General features: G+C 41.7%; 1 protein-coding gene across 1 annotated transcript in view; it reads left to right on the top strand.

Moving 5' to 3' along the window:
• luzp2 (leucine zipper protein 2) overlaps window positions 1–18,842 on the top strand; it is a gene marked incomplete at both ends in the record, with an annotated part of 150,820 nt that extends 131,978 nt beyond the window's left edge. The window contains 3 exons of the mRNA XM_080544767.1: window positions 6,471–6,575; window positions 10,210–10,290; window positions 18,741–18,842. Of these exons, the coding sequence (XP_080400893.1) occupies window positions 6,471–6,575; window positions 10,210–10,290; window positions 18,741–18,842 (288 nt within the window). The remainder of the gene's footprint in view (window positions 1–6,470; window positions 6,576–10,209; window positions 10,291–18,740) is intronic.
• Between the last annotated feature and the right edge of the window lie 1,362 nt (window positions 18,843–20,204).

The raw sequence follows: 20,204 nt of genomic DNA, 5'->3' as shown, positions 1-20,204 counted from the left end.
AAGTAATGGAAGATGATGTCCTGAATGCTTAGAGCACTGCGCCTGAGGAGAAATGGGAAATGTCATTGGCTCCCTCTCAACCTATTTCCTTTTTGATTAGTTTTTCCTGTTGAAATAAGTCAAGGGGTAAACAGTGAGTGAGTTTATTTTCCACATTGGGGGTTAGGGTCAGGCCTAGAGTTAGGGTTGGGGTTAAGCCTAAGGTTACAGTTATGGCTAGGGTTAGGGTTTCGGCCTAAGGTTAGGGCTAGGGTTAGGGTTTGGGTTACACCTCTAGTCTTTAGCAATGACACAAGCAAAAGGTCTGAGTGGCGTTTGTATTTGGAACCTGTTGCTGTGAACGCACAACCTGCAGTCAAAGGAGCTCTCAATGCAAATGAAACAGGTCATCCTTAGGCTGTAAAGAACGAAAGAAATCCATCAGACAGACAGTGGGAACATTAGCAGTGGCCAAATTAACAGTTGGCTACTGAGAAAGAAAAGAACGCACTGGTGAGCTCGGCACCACAAAAAGGCCTGGATGTTCACGGAAGAAAGACAACAGTGGTGGATGATGATCGCAGAATCCTTTACATGATAGAAAACCCCCACAACTTCACAACATCCAGCCAAATGAAGAACAGTCTCCAGGAGGAAGGCATATCATTATCCAAGTCTACCACAAAGAGAAGACATCACAAGGGCAAATACAGAGGGTTTCTCCACAAGACGCAAACCATTCATAAGCCTCAAGAAGAGAAAGGCCAGATTAGACTTTGCCAAAAAACATTGAAAAAATGCCAGCCCAGTTCTGGAACAGCATTCTTTGTACAGATGAAACTAAGATCAACCTGTACCAGAATGATGGGAAGAAAAAAGAATGGAGAATGCTTGGATGATCCGAAGCATACCACATCATCTGTAAAACATGGTGGAGGCAGTGTGATGGAATGGGCATGCATGGCTTCCAATGGCACTGGGTCACTAATGTTTATTCATGATGTGACAGAAGACAGAAGCAGACGGATGAATTCTGAAGTGTTTAGGGATATACTGTCTGCTCAGATTCAGACAAATTCACAGACAAAGTTGATTGGACAGCGCTTCACAGTACATGGACAATAACCCAAGGCATACTGCGTAATCAACCCAGGAGTTTTTTTACGGCAAAGAAGTGGAATATTCTGCAATGGCTAAGTCAATCACCTGATTTCAACCCAATCAAGCATGCATTTCACTTGCTGAAGGCAAAACTAAAGGCAGAAAGACCCACGAACAAACAACAACTGAAGACTGCTGCAGTAAAGGCCTGGCAAAGCATCACAAAGGAGGAAACCCAGCATTGGTGATGTCCATGGGTTCAGACTTCAGGCAGTCTGCAAAGGATTCTCATATTAAGTATTAGAACATTTACATTCTATTTATGATTATGTTAATTTGTCCAATTACATTTGAACTCCTGAAAATAGAGGACTGTCTTGGTTAAGTAATGGGACAGTGAAACAGTTCTTGTTGTCTTGACTCGATATTCCAAATTATTCAAAATCAAACACTTACTATGAGGTTAAAGTACAGATTTTCAGCTTGATTGACAGATGTATGCATTGGGTTCACCATTCAGAAAAGACAACACTTGTTATGCATGGTAGCATCCACTATTTCAGGATCCCCAAACAGTACGCAGGACCCAAACAGTACGGGAGAATTGGCTTGATCGGTGTTTCTGGATTGTCAAGTGTGTTCCGTCACATCATTTGTGCAGTCATCAGAGAGCTCTCAAGGTCTATTATTAATTCCAGGCTTCGGGTTTACTTTTTGAGTATGCTATTAGTGTCTGTCAACATCAGGACCAAAGGGACTTCAATAAATGTCAGGGAGAAAAATAAATCAGAAACACAAGCCAAAATCTGAAACCTACCGAAATCCCCACAGTCATTAAAAGGAAAGAAAGCACTGGTGAGAAATCACAAACCGCCTGATAGGCCGAGGAAGACTTCTTCTACAGTGGATAACCGAAGAAGGCTCACCATGATTAAGAAAAAAACCTAAAACAACTGTCTCACAGATCAAGAACGTTCTCCAGGAGGTGTCGTCGATGTGTCAGAGACTCCACAGAATCCCCAGAAGACTTCAGTAGAGCTACAGAGGTGCCAACCACTAATTAGCCATAAAAACAGGCAAACCCCCCCCAAAAAAAAACATACCTAAAGAGCCTGCATGTTGGGAAAAGATATTGTGGACAGATGAGACAAAGATTAAAATGTACAGGTGATCTATGGGTGCTTTTTTATTTATTTTTATTTTTATTTTTATATTTTGTCCTTTTATCTCTGTATTATTTCTGTTTGATGACAGCAAGACTTATTTGGTGATATTGTTACCATTTTATACGTCTTTTATACGTTTATAAGTCAAGAAAAGTCAAGTGTTTATTGAAAAATTCAATAAAATACAGATTATTTAAAAAAATAAAATAAAATACGGTGATGGCAAGAGTAAAGTGTGGAGAAAAAAAGGTACGGCCCAATATCCATAGCATAACCACCTGGCTTGGGCATGTATACCCTCTAACCGGCTCGCTTGTCTTCAGTGATGATGTAACTGCTGATGGCAGCAGCCGTATGAATCCTGGAGTGTACAGAAACATCTTGTCAGACCAAGTAGAAGCAAACGCCTCCAAATTCATTGGACAGGGCTTCATCATACAGCAGGTCACTTACCCAAAACATACTGTCATAGCAACTAGGGTGTTTTTCAGGGCCAAAAACTGAAAAGTCGTTGACTGGCCAAGACCAAATGATAATTAACTAATTAATTAGCTGAAGAGCAGACTTAAAGCAACACGTCCTCAAAACAACAAACAACAACTAAAGGTGGCTGCAGTGCAGAACAGGCCTGGCAGAGCACCACAGGAGAAGATAGCCAGCGTCTGGTGGGGCTAATGGGTAGCAGACTTCAGGCAGTTATTACATGCTAAGGAACGTCAACCAAATACTAAACATGAGTGCTTAATTTGGACATTTGATGAATCTGTCCCATCACTTTTGGTGGCCTAAAGGCCAATGCACACAGTGTGCGATTTCTCATAGACTTCAATGGTGTGAGTTGAAAATGGAATTTTGCGGCGCAACAAAATCGCATCGCACGCCGTGTGCGTTGCAATGGAATGTTGTCGCGCAACAGAAATCGCACGCTGTGTGCATTGGCCTTAAGGGAGACTGTGTCTAAAATGTGTTGTGATTTCTGAATGGGTGAAACCAATGTAAGATTCAGCAGAGCTCCCTTGAATCCAGAGTGTGTATCTAAGCTTTTGATACATCTACGTTTGATTTCAAACAACAAATAAAGAAAATATGCTTCATTGCACTGGCGGACTCAGGGGGGGCGACCACCCTCCTGGTGCCCCCACGGTTGAAAAACGTCTCTCTTAAGTGCCCTTTTGAGTGGCAAAAATGTCCTTTTGAGTGACGAAAATTAGAGGATGTGCCCTATTGGCTGCCCTCCCAATGGTCTAAACTTGACCATGTGCACTGATGGGGTCCCATGTTGTGCAGTAGGTGCCCTTCAAACAGCCTGAGTCCGACACTGCTTCACTGTACCATTACTTACATCGGGCACTACGTTGTAAGTTGAAAGTGCTGGAAAGACTATGATCTCCTTTGACACTACCAATGCCTCTTTTCAGTTATATTAACTTGTAAAAAAAAACAAGATGTCTCTTGCACCTATTCAAAGGCAGAAATAAACTTACTGAACGTAGGAAGCTGAAAAGCATTTCAGAAGTCACTCATATCCCATAGTTTCACAGTTGAATGGTTGAGTGACTGATGGTTGCTGTCAAAAACTAGAATAGTCCACCTTGTTGAGAGAGGTTACGTCAAGAAGCAAGTCAGAACATTCACTGAACTCGTTTGGAAAGCATGACAGTGATGGAATAAAAATAGTTTGACACTGTCAAATGTAATAATAATCAATACAAGTAAAAAAGTAATCAAAAGTTAATGTTCTGTCATCAGTTATTATTAGACAATACATTAGCCTTAAATAAAGGTTAGCGCAAGCAGTTGTTAAACATAGTGTTGTTTCTCATTTTACCAGCTGTCTAATCTAATTAGCTGTTATTCAATTACTATTAAACAAAATAAAGACAGATGGTAGTTTGCTTGTTAGCTTCTTCAGCGGATAGCCTACAATAAACAAATATATATCACAACTTTACTATGGCATTGCTATCTAAACAATGGCTGGTTTTTAGCCTCTCTGAAACAGTTGTGATAAAAGCACGAAAAGAAAAAAAAAGGGTGATCATGCCTTTCATTAATTCACCTGGACAAAAATCACTTCAATTGTCAGTGCCTCGAGGTTACAAATGTAACCCCAGTCCTCTGAAGGAGATGAGGGGGACCCCTCACTATGAGGGGGGTAGACGCTCTCTTGTGTGCCTTTCACTGCAGACTCCTATTCAATAACACCTGCTACATGCCGGTGACGCTTGCAGGAGATATGGGAGAGAAAATTGGGAGAGAAATATGGGAGATATGGGAGAGAAATTTGATTTTAAAAAAAGTGGAAAAATCACTTAAATTGTGGTCTAGACGGGGAAAAGCTAAAGGTTACAAAATGTAACCCAGGTTCTCTGACGGAGATCAGGAAGACCTCTAGGAACGAAAACGCTACGTTAGGGCATAACGTAACCTAGTGGTGCCAGGGGCAAACTGAGTGCATATTATAGGATGGACTGATTCACGCTTCCATGACAACAATGACAGGGGTCTGCGTAGGTTCCCAAGAGGTTACGCAACTGTGGCAGAGGAGGGTTGCACTACTGCGGTCGTCAATTTCCATTGATTGATTGATTGATTGATTGGTTGGTTAGTGAATGGAGGCTGGAGGAGCTGAAGTCGTTCAGTACTACTGGTAGATCTTCACCATAGCAACGGTGTTGCCCTGATCAGTATTGGGCGGCTGTGGTGCAGGAGGTAGAGCCGCCGTCTAATGATTGCAAGGTTAGCAGATCGGTGGTTCGAGCCCCGGCTGGCCACATGTCGAGCTATCCTTGGGCAAGACACTGAACCCCAACCCCTAATTGCTCCCAGTGAGCGGGCCGGCGCCTTGCATGGTAGCTTGCCGCCACTGGTGTGTGAATGTGTGTGTGAATGGGTGAATGAGAGGCCGTTGTAAAGTGCTTTGGATGAAGGCGCTATATAAGTGCAGTCCATTATATTGTAGAGAGAGGACATTGGAAAAGTACAATCTCACAGCTCTGATCCCACACCTCAATAGCCTCCACTTAAGGCAATAAAGACCTCTAGTGGGCAGCACTCCGAATATAGCAACAACACATTGTAAGGCCGTCCTTGTAAGACTAGGTTGGGCCTTCACGGACCAAAACCATGGGTCCTTCAGCTTGCGATTAGGGTGGAACAGCTGGACATACCGAACCTATTCTTGGGATAATAAACTCCCTGCATAATGGAAGTTAGCTAGCTACAAGAACACAACTATAGAGCACTTAGGGCAGTCAACAAGGGAAGAGTGGAAAGGATCTAATGGCGCATGTGCCGCGTCCCTTTATTGAGGCGGCCGGGTGTCTGGCAGGGCTCTCTCTCACACGTGTCACTGGCCAGATGTTACTGAATAGGGGTCTTGAGCGAAAGGTACACAAGACTACATGTCCCATAGAGAAGGGTTGAACCGAGTCGACTGAAAGAGAAGCCAACTGAGGAAGGCCGTTAAATGAAAACAAACCATATCACCACCTTGTCATCTGCCGTCTTATCTTAGTTGTCTTCATAAGCTGTTAGGGGAAGCTGTGTATGGACAGCAGGGTTCCCGCGCTGGTCTTAAAAAGCCTTAAAGTCTAAAATCCAGCAATCCAATTTACAAGGCCTAAAAAGGTCTCAAAGTTCAGTTATTTGGTCTAAAAATGTGGTGTTAGGTCTTAAAAATGAGATCCTGCAAGGAAATCAGTCCGACCACATCTATTTACGCAGAAATTAATCAAGCTGGAACCAAAAAAATGCCAAATCGCTTCGTTTTTTGTCTGTATGGCAGTGAAATCCCTAATTGCATCACCTCGAGGATGACAAAAAGCTACCATATGGTGTTGACAGGTCTAATTCTATTCAACGAGGTCTAAAAAAAGTCTTACATCTGACTTGTTGAAACTTGTAGGAACCCTGAGACAGGATTCCGACGGTTGTTTAGCATTTGTTTAGGCATCACTGGAATTACATGCCAAAATCTCCTCTGAGAAACTTCAAAGAAAGGGGAGAAGGGAGAAACAGAGAAGCCTTTCACTACTGGTCTATGAGGACAACTCAGGATGAGGTGATATTTCACCTCAACATGAAACTAGACTGAACCATCCCTGTAAGATATTCCTCCCCCCAGGGTTTCTGAACAACTTCTTGCTCCTCCAACACTATATTCACTATAAGTTTGATTGAAAAACTGAAAAATTCTCCCACTTTTTTTTCTTCTTTTCACAGGATATTCCGAAAGTTCAGAGAATCACCACAGCCAGTAAATCACCTGTGAACATCGGGGTGACGAGGAGAGAGTCGAGCGGAGTCAAGGACTGCCAAATGGAAAAGGTGAGAACTTTGGAGTAATTAAACTGTAATAGCTTAGTCGTGACCCTCGGGCCCAAATCCAGAAGGTTCATCTGTTCATTGAAATCCAGTTAAACCCCTACGACACACCGCTGCAGCTCAATTTAGATTGCAGTTCATCTCCGAGACACACTACAGCTGTGAGGTATGAGACCAATTATGTTGGCAATGCTTTGCAAATCACTGGGCAATGCTTGCAAATCACAAATCACCGGGAATTCAATGTTACTAGCGAAAATGAGTTTGTCAGGAAATACACAGCTGCTCACTTGCACTTGCAGAGTAATAATAATAATAATTTAAATTTAAAAAACACCACAGGCCACAGGCGATTCTGAGATGAATGTGGGTCTCACCGTCTTACTTTGTGTGTGTGTTTGTGATCCATTGAGCAGAAAGCCAAGGCTGACTGCCCAGCTTTAATGGCATGTCAAAACCATGGGAGGGGGGCACAGTTCCAGTGGGGATAGGTCTTCTTGACATGTGGTTATCAATAACTGCAACAGGAATAAGGCGGCGGCAGGTCACTGGAGAGACAGTGCACACGGGCCAGAGGGATGGCTTCGAGAGAGAGAGAAAATTACCCTCTATGGGAAACGTGTCAAAGAGATTGTCCCTTAATGAAATCGTGCCAAAAACAATGTTCACTCTTGTTGCGTTATTGATGATATCGTCGTCCTGGCAGCACCATAAAGGGGGGGGGGGGTCTTGCAGGAAGAGAGATGCTTTCTGGGTACAGATGGGAGGAGATGCACAGTGTCTATGTGATATAGACTCGCATGTTACGCGGCGCTCACGAACACTGGCGCATTAAAGCACTTTGAGCTGCAACGTGTGCAGGAAAAGTGCTATAGAAAGAAAAGTTATTATTATTATTATTATGTTATTGTTATTATTGTTGTTGTTGTTATTATATTATTGTTGTTGTTATTGTTATTATTATTATTTGGCATGTCTTTCACTCTGGGTTTGAGATGAGAAGGAGGGAGATTATTCATGACTTCTTTCCAAATCTGCCGTTCAGGACATGTTTGTGTTTGTGTGCAGTCCAGCGAGTGATCTCCTCCACCTCGCCACGCTTCACACTTTGTAATAGCGCTGTTTCATATGAGATTAATGAGCTGGGGGATTACAAATGGTCACCATGATTTAATTCATCTTATTTGAGGACAACCCCCCCCCCCCCCCCAAGCCTGTATATCCAAACATTGTTTAGCATTCCATGTTGCCTCGAGCCATTCATTTGCCTATTATTTCTATGCAAAGAGACACAATTACCGAAGCATAGTCAGGGGCGGGGTGCAGTAGTAGTACAGTCTGAGTGTTTCCAGAGTGTCTACAAAGCACAGACTGCACACAGGTAGATATACTGTCCCTAGGTGGGTGAGAATTGGCTCCTCTATTATCACGTACGCTTGTTTAATGCACCATGGTTAATCTTTCATGAAGCAGCACGAACACAGGCCTGCAGACACAGTGGGGGAAATAAGGGTTCAACACATCAACAATTGTTTTAGTTCAACGTATTTCCAATGCAGCTATTCACATGACATGACATTCACACCAGACGTTGGTATTAACTCAATAAAAGGCAAGGCAAGGCATGTTTATTTGTAGGCCTACAGCACATTTCATACAACAGGGGCAATTCAAAGTGCTTTACATACATTATTTAAAAATACAGCAAGAGGAGCATAGTAAGAAAATAAAAATTACAATGAATAAAAGCAAATATAAGAAGTACATAGATAAAACATTTAAAAAGACAATAGTTAATGGAAAAAAGACAAAAAAAAGACAAAAACTACACAGCTAAAGGAATTGCAACATTCCAATCCATTAAAAAAAAAGCTATTGTTGAGACACTTGTTTTCTGGGGACATGCAATTACAAATACATACACTTGTATTATCTGGTCTGATCTATTTGTAAACAAGAAGAGTTAGCCAGTTCACCATCAACAGCTAAGACTCAGAATTCTGTTATATCTTAATTAATTGAAATAGTCCCTCGGGAGAGGGTTACACTATCTTAACTCAAAAGTGAAAAATGGGATCAATCTTATTTTGCCATTACTGAAGCAAATCCTAAATTGAATGTGGTGTCTTATCTTCATCTCCACATCATATCTTATCTTTATTTAGGATGTCATATGCAGATAGATGATAGACAGATGAAAATCGAATAAAGTTAAAAAGGCCTGAAGTGCATACTGTTGCTGCTGAATATATTGTGACGTTAGAATTATAAGGTTCTATCTCCGTTTTGGTCAAAATTTAGTTTTTTTACATAATCTGATCCATTAGGTGTTTATTAATGCCTGTGTGGTGTTATTTTTAAAATGTTGACATTTTTGAGTTAGTAATTCATAAAATACAAAGGTTCCATCTCACAAAACATAATGGAATGTAAAAACGTTGACGCTCAATATCTCTGAACTACCCTAAATGGAGATAGAACCTTATCATTCTAAGCTCACGATATGTAGAAAACTACAGTATGTAGAATGGAAATGTACATAGCTCTTAACCGTATACCTCTAATTTACTGTACTTGCCATACTGTACCGATCACTATCATTGCCATGTTTTTACATCATGTTTTTATAACAGTATTTGCACTTCTGGTTAGATGCTAAATTGCATTTCGTTGTCTGGTATCGTGCTCTCCAATGACAATAAAGTTAAATCTATTCTAATAATAATAATAATAATAATAATATCTCAAAACCCAAGGACGCTTAAACGAATCGTCCCAAGGACGCTTAAACTAATCTAATAGAATCTGCCCATATGCGGGGGAAAAAAGTACTTTAATTCACAAAAACTAAAAACATTAGCCACTGAACATTGACTTTGGGCAGCTTATATACTATGTAGGACTTTCACAAGTTAAGACATTGTAATACTGTATCTACAAGCCTAAATGTACTTGAGATTAAATTAAATTCCAGTGCATTTAAGAACCCTTATTCTGTAATGCCAAGAATCCTACATGCTGTCCTAAAGTGAGACACGGTAGGATTAAACAGTTAGGATGCTTCTGTAATACCCACCCAGGTTGGTAGAAGCCGGGATCCCATCTTTATCCATTCAGAAATGTGTCTCTCTTGCAAGCAATGTCCTTATATGGCTTTTATGCATTAGGCCCAGTTATCGACAAGATCTTCCTGGCTTAGTGTTTTCATTACAACAGGGTGATGGAATCTTTTTTTCTCGACTCCAAGTCCATATGGGCTACAGACCATGTGATGTTACTGTACATTAATGCTAGAACAGCCATTTGACCCCATTTGACCCCAGTGAGTAAAGAAAAGTGTTATCTTTGCACTCGATCAAATTTCAGGACCCTCCTTTCATGGCTTTTCCTCTATGTGCGTTCTACCACCCAGTATCCTTACATTTTCAAAATCACATCAGGATAAGCTAATATAAAGCTATTTTGCCGTTTTTCTGTGTAGGAAGCAGGCTAATTTACCAGCAGCCAACTAGTGGTTGTGGTGTGTAAAATAGCAGCTTCGCACTGTAAAAGAGGGGGTCATTTTACCTCTTTTAGTAGGTAAAAAAAGGCACGGCTGTTCTAGTGCTAAGGGGCATGTGTGTTTGTCTTCCACCAGGTTGGAGGAGAGTGTTACCAGAACCAGACCAAGACGGGGGAGTCACCTCCCGAAAGTAAAAAGCTGCTAGAACACCAACAGGTGAGAGACATGCTCAGCTTCTAGAACACCAACAGGTGAGAGACATGTTCAGCTTCTAGAACACCAACAGGTGAGAGACATGCTAGAACACCAACAGGTGAGAGACATGCTAGAACACCAACAGGTGAGAGACATTCTAGAACACCAACAGGTGAGAGACATGCTAGAACACCAACAGGTGAGAGACATGTTCATCTGCTAGAACACCAACAGGTGAGAGACATGTTCATCTGCTAGAACACCAACAGGTGAGAGACATGTTCATCTGCTAGAACACCAACAGGTGAGAGACATTCTAGAACACCAACAGGTGAGAGACATGTTCAGCTGCTAGAACACCAACAGGTGAGACACATGTTCTGGGCCAGATGGAATAATACTCATTCTAATTTGGGGGAGGGAAAACTGTTCTTGGGCACATTGAATCTCAGCACTTGTTTAAGATCAACTAAATAAACAAGTGTACAGTACCCCCACACTGGTGGTATAAAAATGCATCCGGTGGACACTCCGGACACAGCCTCCCACTCTGAACCCTATTATGACATGTTTGAAGCCTATTATGACATGTCTGAACCCTATTATGACATGTCTGAAGCCTATTATGACATGTCTGAAGCCTATTATGACATGTCTGAAGCCTATTATGACATGTCTGACGATGACTCAGCATCACCTCAAAACTCCTAAACAATGACGACGGCAAGACGCATCATTCACCGTAGTTTCTTAAAAACTGGGGCGATCAGTGTAAACATGACCCATCGTTCAGCCAAGTTTCATCAACATGGAGAAAAAGCTTGTGATGTACAATCGGACGGAGACCATCATAGTCCCAAATCATTGATTTCATCAGTGGGGGACAATGGAGTTGTACTGTGTACTGTTGCTGCTCTCAAATCGATTCAGGTCCGAGTAAAAAAAGGTTTTGTTTGGTAAAACGTCTTACATTTCCGTGTGAATGTAATTGTGTGTGTGTGTGTGTGTGTGTGTGTGTGTGTGTGTGTGTGTGTGTGTGTGTGTGTGTGTGCGTGTGTGTGTGTGTGTGTGTGTGTGTGTGTTTGTGTGTGTGTGTGTGTGTGTGTCGGGGATTGGAACATTTGAATAATGTCCAAGTGAATGCGCCACACAATCTACTGAATTGTGAAATTTGTTTTTTTACCCTCTTGACAAACTGATGCATATCTGCCTGCCTCCCTGAGTCATAAGGAAACAGTGTCACACCTGTGTGGAGCAGGCAGATGGGAAGGTGACACTGTGCGTCCCATCGCAGTGCAGACTCTCAGTCACCGGGTAACGGAGCAGCTGTCATGCATTCTAAGTGGCAGTGCTGTTTTCTGGAGGACCACCAGCTAGTAATTTGTTTACAGCTAACAGTACTAGTAGAATAATAACAACAGTAACATACTGTGCTGTACAGGTTTCAGTGGTAATAGCCGTCTACAGTACGTGACGTTAGAATTATAAGGTTCTATCTACATTTTTGGTCAAAATTGAGTTTTTTTACATAATCTGATCCATTAGGTGTTTATTAATGCCTGTGTGGTGTTATTTTTAAAATGTTGAAATGTTTTAGTTAGTAATTCATAAAATACAAAGGTTCCATCTCACAAAACATAATGGAATGTAAAAACTTTGAAGCTCAATATCTCTGAACTGCCCTAAACGGAGATAGAACCTTATCATTCTAAGCTCATGCGTCGTAGTGATGCACCGAAATGACAATTCTTGGACGAAAACCGAATTTAAGGAAACATTTGACCGAATACCGAATGCGTACCGGCAGTTTTTCATTTATCTTTGTACCGTTCCATAAATCAAATAAATAACATTTGTTTTCCTTTCATGCTTTTCAAAGAAACAAAAATTGTGAAAGACATTAGACATTGACAGCTGACATTAGGCTATACCAACAAAGCACAAGAACTGAAAATAAATAAATAAGAACAGCATTAGAGCAGCATTAACAGAACAGCATGGGCTGCTGGCACTGTTTGATCGCGTCATAAAAAAATGTCTACTCAGGGTTTTTCCTGGCACAAAATGAGGCGCAGGTGGTGCCAGTGGTGTTTGACATCGGGGGACCCATGAAGCAGGGCTGTCTGGGGGTCCTTAAACGTGTGTCAAACCCTTAATTTCTTAATATCTTCTTCTTGCATTCTGGTGAATTTGTATGCACCGATTTGTGCCTTTTCTGCATCAATTTATGGTGGAAATGTCATTATTTATGTAAAGGAAAACACAATATTCAGGCAACAGATGACCATTCAAAATATAATGGATGGATAATGCAATATATATATAAGGCTCTCAGGCATTCTGTACTTTCAAATATGTATTCTCCTTGAGCAGTCAACATCAACACACAATGATTTGCTCTTGTCCTCTTTTGTGTCTATACATAACAATAAAGGTACCTTGTTCAACATTAAATTCAATTAAATACAATGAAATACAAAGTAAAGAATTATTCTCTTTACATAAAAGCTAAATGTAAGTAAGTAAGTAAGTAAGTAAGTAAAGCTTTATTTATAAAGCACCTTTCATACAAGAAATGCAGCTCAAAGTGCTTTACAACAGGAATAAGAACATAAAGTGAATATAAAAACATATACAAGCATAGAATGAATATAAAAGCAGGGGAAAACAGTAAAAAGAAAAGGTAAAGATAAAATACAATAAAGATACATTTAAACAATGTACAACCTCTGCTCGTTAATCTAACTTTCCATATCCCTTTAATCTCCCTACCTTACACAGTCTTTCTGTGGCCATGTTACAGGGTAGTTGAACATTCCATTAACACTAGAACAGCCGTGCCTTTTTTACCTACTAAAAGAGTTCGGGGCCTCGGGGGTCACATCTTTACAATGCTCAAGCCACTAGTTGGCCGCCTTGTAAATTAGCCTGCTTCCTACACAGAAAAAACATTTTATATCAGCTTATCCTGATGGGATTTTGAAAATGTAACGATACTGGGTGGTAGAACGCACATATCTAGGAAAAGTCATGAAAGGAGGGTCCTGAAATTTGATGGAGTCCAAAGATATAACACTTTTCTTTACTCACAGGGGTCAAATGACCCCGCCCATGGCTGTTCTAGTGTTAAAGCCATGTAGTTTTCATCTACAGTTTCACGGTAGTCTTGTTGCTTGCCCTGTGTGTACCCAACAGCAAGGCAGCAAGGCCCTGTGTGTACCCAACAGCAAGGCAGCGAGGCCCTGTGTGTACCCAACAGCAAGGCAGCAAGAAATATGACGGAGACAACCTCATAATTCTCTATGCAGTAAAAACCCTGCTACTATTCGGCGGTAAACATTCGGCCTTTTCACACATTCGGCCGAATACCAAATGTGCTGTTTTTACTATTATTCGGCCGAATACATCCGGTGGCCGAACCTTCAGTGCATCGCTAATGTACAGTGGTAAGTCATGGGACAGTGAAGCATTTGTCTTCTATCGGCTCTCTACTCCAAAAGTTTGGATTTGAAATCTAACAGTTACAACGATGTTAAAGTACAGGTTATATGCTTTTATTTGATGGTATTTGTATATTGGTTTCACCATTTAGAACTGACAACACTGTTTAAGGCACCCGTAAGTAATAGGGACAGATTCATCATCTCTAATTTAACTTCAGCAATTGTTTGATTTCAAATCCAAACTTTTGGATTATAGAGCCAAAAGAAGGAAAATGCTTTGCTGTCCCATTACTTACACAGAGTAATGTATGTTTGTAATAGCTATAGTACTATCTGCATTTATTTGAAACACAAACTATTTCATTTCTAACACTGGGACTGCCTACTGCTTTCAGTGACCAGGTCGCTCTCCTCAAACACATTCAGTCCATCTTCATATAAAAGAGATTATATTGCAATAAAACGAGTATAGACGAAAGGCCGAAAAATTGGCAGGCAAGCTTTTCAAAACCACTGCTTTCCCCCTCCTGTGGTCACTGTCAGGTTGAGTAATCGTGTGAGAGAGAGAGGTGCTCGCAGAGGGCTAGCCAGCTGATCGTTGGCCGACAGGCCCGTGTGGCAGGCGGCCACTCTAAGTATGTGACATATTAAACAGCTGAGGAGGAGATTTAGAGTCTAATCTCGCAAATATCCACAGAGCTTTGATCCACAAGTCTTGGGTTAGCAACTGGGCGTGCAGGTTTTTGCCCCCTGCCAGCACTAACACAATCTGATTTATTTGTTTGTTGGTTTTCTTTCGAGAAAAAGAATCAACTCATTATGATCTTTGGTTCTGGGGAGTGGGGACCACGGTTTATTGAATCGGATGTGCTAGTACTGGGTTTGAACAGAATCCTGCACCTTCTTCTTCTTTTCGTGTCCACAAGAGAGTCAGTTACAAGGCTTGGCTAGATGTGGTTCAACCACAGCTGAACACATTGCTGTCCCTTCTCATTGAACTCTGCCAAGTCCGACGCTGTGCAGGGCTGCTCCAGCAGGGGGCATATCAGGAGGTGCTGCATGGTCTGTGGTTCAGTGCCACAGTCACACACAATGTCACCGTCATTTAGGTATCCCCATTTGGCGAGAGTGGCTTTTGTACGTCCAACACCAGATCTTGTTCTGTTTAGGCATTTCCACACTGCGTAGTTGGTGTCTGCTCCAGGGGGCAGTGCCTCGCTCGCCTTTAGCTCCATTGTTGTTGCTGGTGGGAGTTTGTCAAGCCTTTCTTCCCACCGAGTGACTCTTTCACTGCTTGTGCTCGGTGTTCCGAGGGGCGGAATCCTGCACCACACAGCAGCAACTAGGAGTTGGCCAGATCGAAGAACGTTGACGCTTGATATAAAGCTCGGCAGTCTTTTTTACGTCTGATGGGCAACCTACTGTGCCCTGACATTTCTAACTCCCCCTTCACCTCTACCATGTACTAGAAGTGCATTTCAGACATGGAGCAATGCACTTTAGTTAAGCCGAATGAAGAGAATGATCTTCAACAGAGCTTTGCTTTGAGTTGCATTAATGTACGAAAGGCGCTATATAAATAAAGTTTCACTTCACTTCACAGAGGGAGCTGAACCCACCTCCATTATACTGTAATTTATTTAAAAAACAGAAAGAAATGATAATCCCTTATCATATATATTATAGATTCAGAGTAAGGAATCATCTGACTATCTTGAAAAACATCCTCTTTAATTGGGTAGCTTGTCAAAAATAAGCACATAGTGAACCCAATTAAAATGTTGATGTCTTCCACTTGAAAAAAAGGAAAATAACTATAGTTTCCATATTATATGGAATGTCTCGGTGCCTCCCAATAATACTACACTACCGCTTTTCACTGTCACTAACCACTACTGTACCACTGTACAGATAGAAATGGAATAAGTAGAATAAACATGGTCCCTTAAACCGATAGCAATTATCCAACAAACCAATCACAGAGCTTTCAATCGAGCATGTGGGACAAAATAGTAACATTTAGAAATAAATTGTTATTCATATGAATAAAACATTACGTTCTCAATTATTATCAGCATTCAAGTGAAATGTGTAACTTGTGAATACTGGAATAAACATGATCTGCTACTGTGAAGAATTAACCTAGCGAAAAACCGGTGGACCCAGGAAACACACAAGTTGTATCTGGGCCACATCTGGGTGCACAAGAAGCACATGTGGGTCAGAACCGGGCCGTCATTTCTCTGCTGTCTGGGATAGGGTTCCACCAGTGGCGGACTCAGGCTGTTTGAAGGGCAGTGGCGAAAAGAAAAAAAGGGCACCTACTGGACAACATGGGACCCCATCAGTGCACATGCCACTCAAAAGGGCACTTTAGTGCGCCGTTTTTCAACTGTGGGGGGGCACATGGTCAAGTTTAGACCATTGGAGGGGCACCAATAGGGCACATCCTCTGATTTTCGCCACTCAAAAGGGCATTTTTGCCACTCAAAAGGGCACTTAAGAGAGACGTTTTTAAACCGTGGGGGCACCAGGAGGGGCAGTCGCCCCCCCTGCCCCCCCCCTGAGTCCGCCAGTGGGTTCCACTTTCAATAACATTATTGCCTGGGTTCCTCAGTACAATAATCACAATATCGTGCAGCACTGCGTCTGTTTTTTTTTAGGCAGCTCTCGAGTGATCCTGTTTCAGGAAATAAATGCTACTCAATGGAAAGTACACTCTCCTCTGCATCTCCTCTCTTCTCTTCATTGTTATTTCCCCTAAGTGCATCCCACATTATTAGAATGGGCTAAAAAAAAATACTTGTGGGTGCTTTAAGGTATTTCAGTTACCTTTTGGCAATAACGCATTTGAACAATGTGCACAGGCAGCAGAATGAACCAAATTGTCTTTGCCAGAAGCGGAATCAGCTAGCATCTGTTTAGTATTTACCAATGTCACATTGGTGCATGCCTGGAGGCTCGCTGGCCGCTTGCAAATAATGGAGTTCACACTTACTGGCAGTTGGCGACAGTTTTATTGGCTGCGGTTCGACAAATACAAAAAGCCAACATGTACCTGCATCTATCCTCCTGTCTCACATGAACTTAACTCTGAATCTAATCTTTCTGACCAAAACATCCCTTAAAACACTGATACAGTCTAACCTGGTCAAACGAGGTCATTAGGCTGCGTTTACACCTCCAGGTCGAAGTGACACGATTCAGATTGTTTTGCTCACATGTGGCACAGATCTGATATGTACGTGTCAGCAGTAAAAAAAAAAAAGTACATTGAATCTGATATTCTCAGATCCGATTCAGGCCTCATTCTCATGCCGGCCTCGATCAGATATGAATCGGATATAATTCATAATAATAACATAATGATATGTGTCATTTCGACTGCGGTGTAAGCAGGCAGGTCGCATATAACGCTCAATTCTGATTCGCACGTCATTGAAAAATACGGCGGTCAATTGGTTGTGTAATCGGTGTGGTTGAATGTGCATTTATCTGTTAGAGAGGGCTAAAATTAGCTGATGTTTCAGTCATTGGTTAACTTCTTAGTCGAAGACACACATGGTCGGTCTGATTGATGAAATCTAGACTTACCTCAAGGTGACCGGCTCAGATCTTGTCAGTTATTTGTTGTGGAACTTAGAAGTCTGGGATCACTTAAACCGGGAAGGTCACACACACACACACACACACACACACACACAGACACACACACACACACACACACACACACACACACACACACAATATGACAGAATCGGAGTACTGCTCCCTCACATTGAGACCAAAGATGACCCAGTAACTACAGAAATGTGTCAGGGCCTCATTCGTCATAGCAGAGCTGGCCCATTAGCAATGTGTCAATCAACTGTCACCCAATACTGGTCCCCCACAGTTATACCAAACGTGGCCCCGGTGATGATAAGGAAGTATCAGGGCCAGACATCTCACCCCAGAGCTAGCCTGGCCCGTAAACAACATGTCAACTTTCACCCTCTTATCAATCACACTCAGACCACAGATGGCCCAGTGACGACAGGAAGCTATCAGGGCCACAGTCCTCGTACCAGAGTTCCCATGTGCCACCGCAAGACCAAACAGGCCCACAATTCAGCCATGATAAATCGCTCACCTTTCGGCGAAATTTGCTGTTTTTGAATCCAAAATAGGTGACCTACCTACCTACCTGAATCCTGTGGCTGTGGAGCTGAGCCACAGAAAAAGTGGCAGACGTAGCGAACATCTGCGCGCGCGTGAAGGGCTGAAACTATAATGTGCGTGCTCGTGAAACTCCTTAGTGAAGGGAGCCAATACAGCGTGCCTATGAGGGCGAGGTGCCTTGGGCTGTTGGTCGGGTAACGTTACTCACACTGGTGTCGGTCTTAATAGAGTGCAACGTACAGAACGTGAATGCTGCCTCATTCTTGTTTTGCTACTATACGAGCCTATATTAAAGCTTATAACAAAGCATAACTGATTTGAAACCCCCCCCCCCCTCAACACTGGGTACCTCGCCATACCGTGGCTTTTGCTGAAATGACGGCACTGTTCTCGTAGCCTATTGGAAATGTATTGATTCTCTGTGTGTGTGTGTGTGTGTGTGTGTCTGTGTGTGTGTGTGTGTGAGAGAGAGAGGGAATGCTTTTGTGAGCCCACATACATGTATGATGTGGCTCTTTGTGGTACTCCAATAATCTTTTTTGGCTCTTAGTCTCCGACTGGTTGGCCACCCCTGCCCTAGCAGGTTCCGGGTCTCGTATCCTTCTCACCTTTTTCACCCCTGACCCATTTTCATGCCTGACAATTGTCTGTTGACTGGGATGTTTAGTTTATGTAAGAGGCTATATTGAGAAAACCTTCGTTAAAGTAATATTGGTGACAATCCAAGTCAGGTTCAAGTGTTATTTCAATATTTAAATGTTATACAAAGTATTTTCTGTTGACAGTAAATCACCAAGTCACCACTTTCCTGCAATTACTCTGCCTCTCTTATTCACAACAACAATTCTTGTCTTTTGAATCCAACAGCAAAAGAGCCTAGCGCAGATTGGGGAATCCAACGCAAAGTCCACAGATGACAGCGAGGTGGAGGACGCCAGCAAAAAGACAAAACTACTCAAACACGACTGAATGATGGGATGTCGGCAGAGAGGCAGAACACCTGCATAGACTGGAAGGTCTTTCTCAGAGCACACAGTTGCGTGCACACAGGCACGCGCACGCACACACACACACACACACACACACACACACACACACACACACACAGACACACACACACACGCGCACACATACATTCATTGTTTGCAAAAGCTAAACAGAGACACTGGAATTGTTGAACAGAGAAACAAACTTCTCGACATGAAATTTCTAACCTTCTCAATTGAAATTGATCTGCATAGTAAAAATGGCATGCATTCTAGACTTCTAGACTTCTTTTAAAGGTAGCAATGGCACTGGTAACTTGTTTTATGGTTGTTTCTTTGGTTGTTTACTTCCTTGATTTGTTTCAGAGTGAGAAGAACACTACTTTCTAAACGTGTGGTCTTTCTAAAATAACTCCCTTTGCACTGGTAAGGTCAGATATTCTGTGATAAGTACTCCACCAATTGACAAAAAAAAATAACTGCAATAACCACCAAACTTAAGATATTATGGTTTGTCACTCATTGTAGCAAGGTTAATTTTACTCTCCTCCATATTTTGAAGTATATATAGGCTCAAGTTGGCTGGCCAACTTTTCAACATTTAATGTCAGAGCATTTTTCTGCCTTTAACATGCCAGAGGTGAAGAGCCACAGACTCACAATGAGTCGTCTCCCTGAGAACGTGCCATGCACTGAGTAGTTACTGTTAGCTACGTTTACCTGTGTTCTTGACCTTTCCGTGTTCTTTCAATAAACTGTGATTTTCAGTAAACGTCTGACGAATAAATGGATATTTGTGGAAAAAGAAAAAAGACTGTTTGGTCTGTTTGCAATTCGTAAGAAACAATCTAATTTTTCCTTGTCTTTTTTTGTTGTTGTTTATGGTAGCTCTTAGCCCTCACTAATAAAGTTGATTAATCCAATTAAAAAGCTTACACTTTAATTACACACTCTTACATAGCTGCTAAACTATTTCAAAGAGACTATTTTAAAGAGTTTATTTGCCAAACTGATGACTGCGAAACTGCTAAAAAAAACTGGTGTCACTTGATAGTACTGTGTACCTAACACATTACTAACTGTATTATTAGGGAAGATTACGTTTTAAATTAAGTAAAATGTCACTTTTTTATCACTTTGGTTGTTATTGCAGCTGCAGTTGTTGAGTTTCATCATGCACACCGGTGAGACACCAGAGATATAAAGCCTACCGTTCATGAAGTGCAAAATGATGTGTTTGAATGAAATGTATTAATTACGCATTAAACGTGGAATACTTACAATGATTCATAAAATAAAACGTAATAATGGGAATCTTTGTAGTAGTAATCTTTAGCTGAGTCGG

Source organism: Nansenia antarctica (assembly GCF_963989245.1).
Source record: "Nansenia antarctica genome assembly, chromosome: 14".
Classification (NCBI taxonomy): Eukaryota; Metazoa; Chordata; class Actinopteri; order Argentiniformes; family Microstomatidae; genus Nansenia; species Nansenia antarctica.
This window is presented reverse-complemented; position numbering and strand designations above follow the sequence as displayed.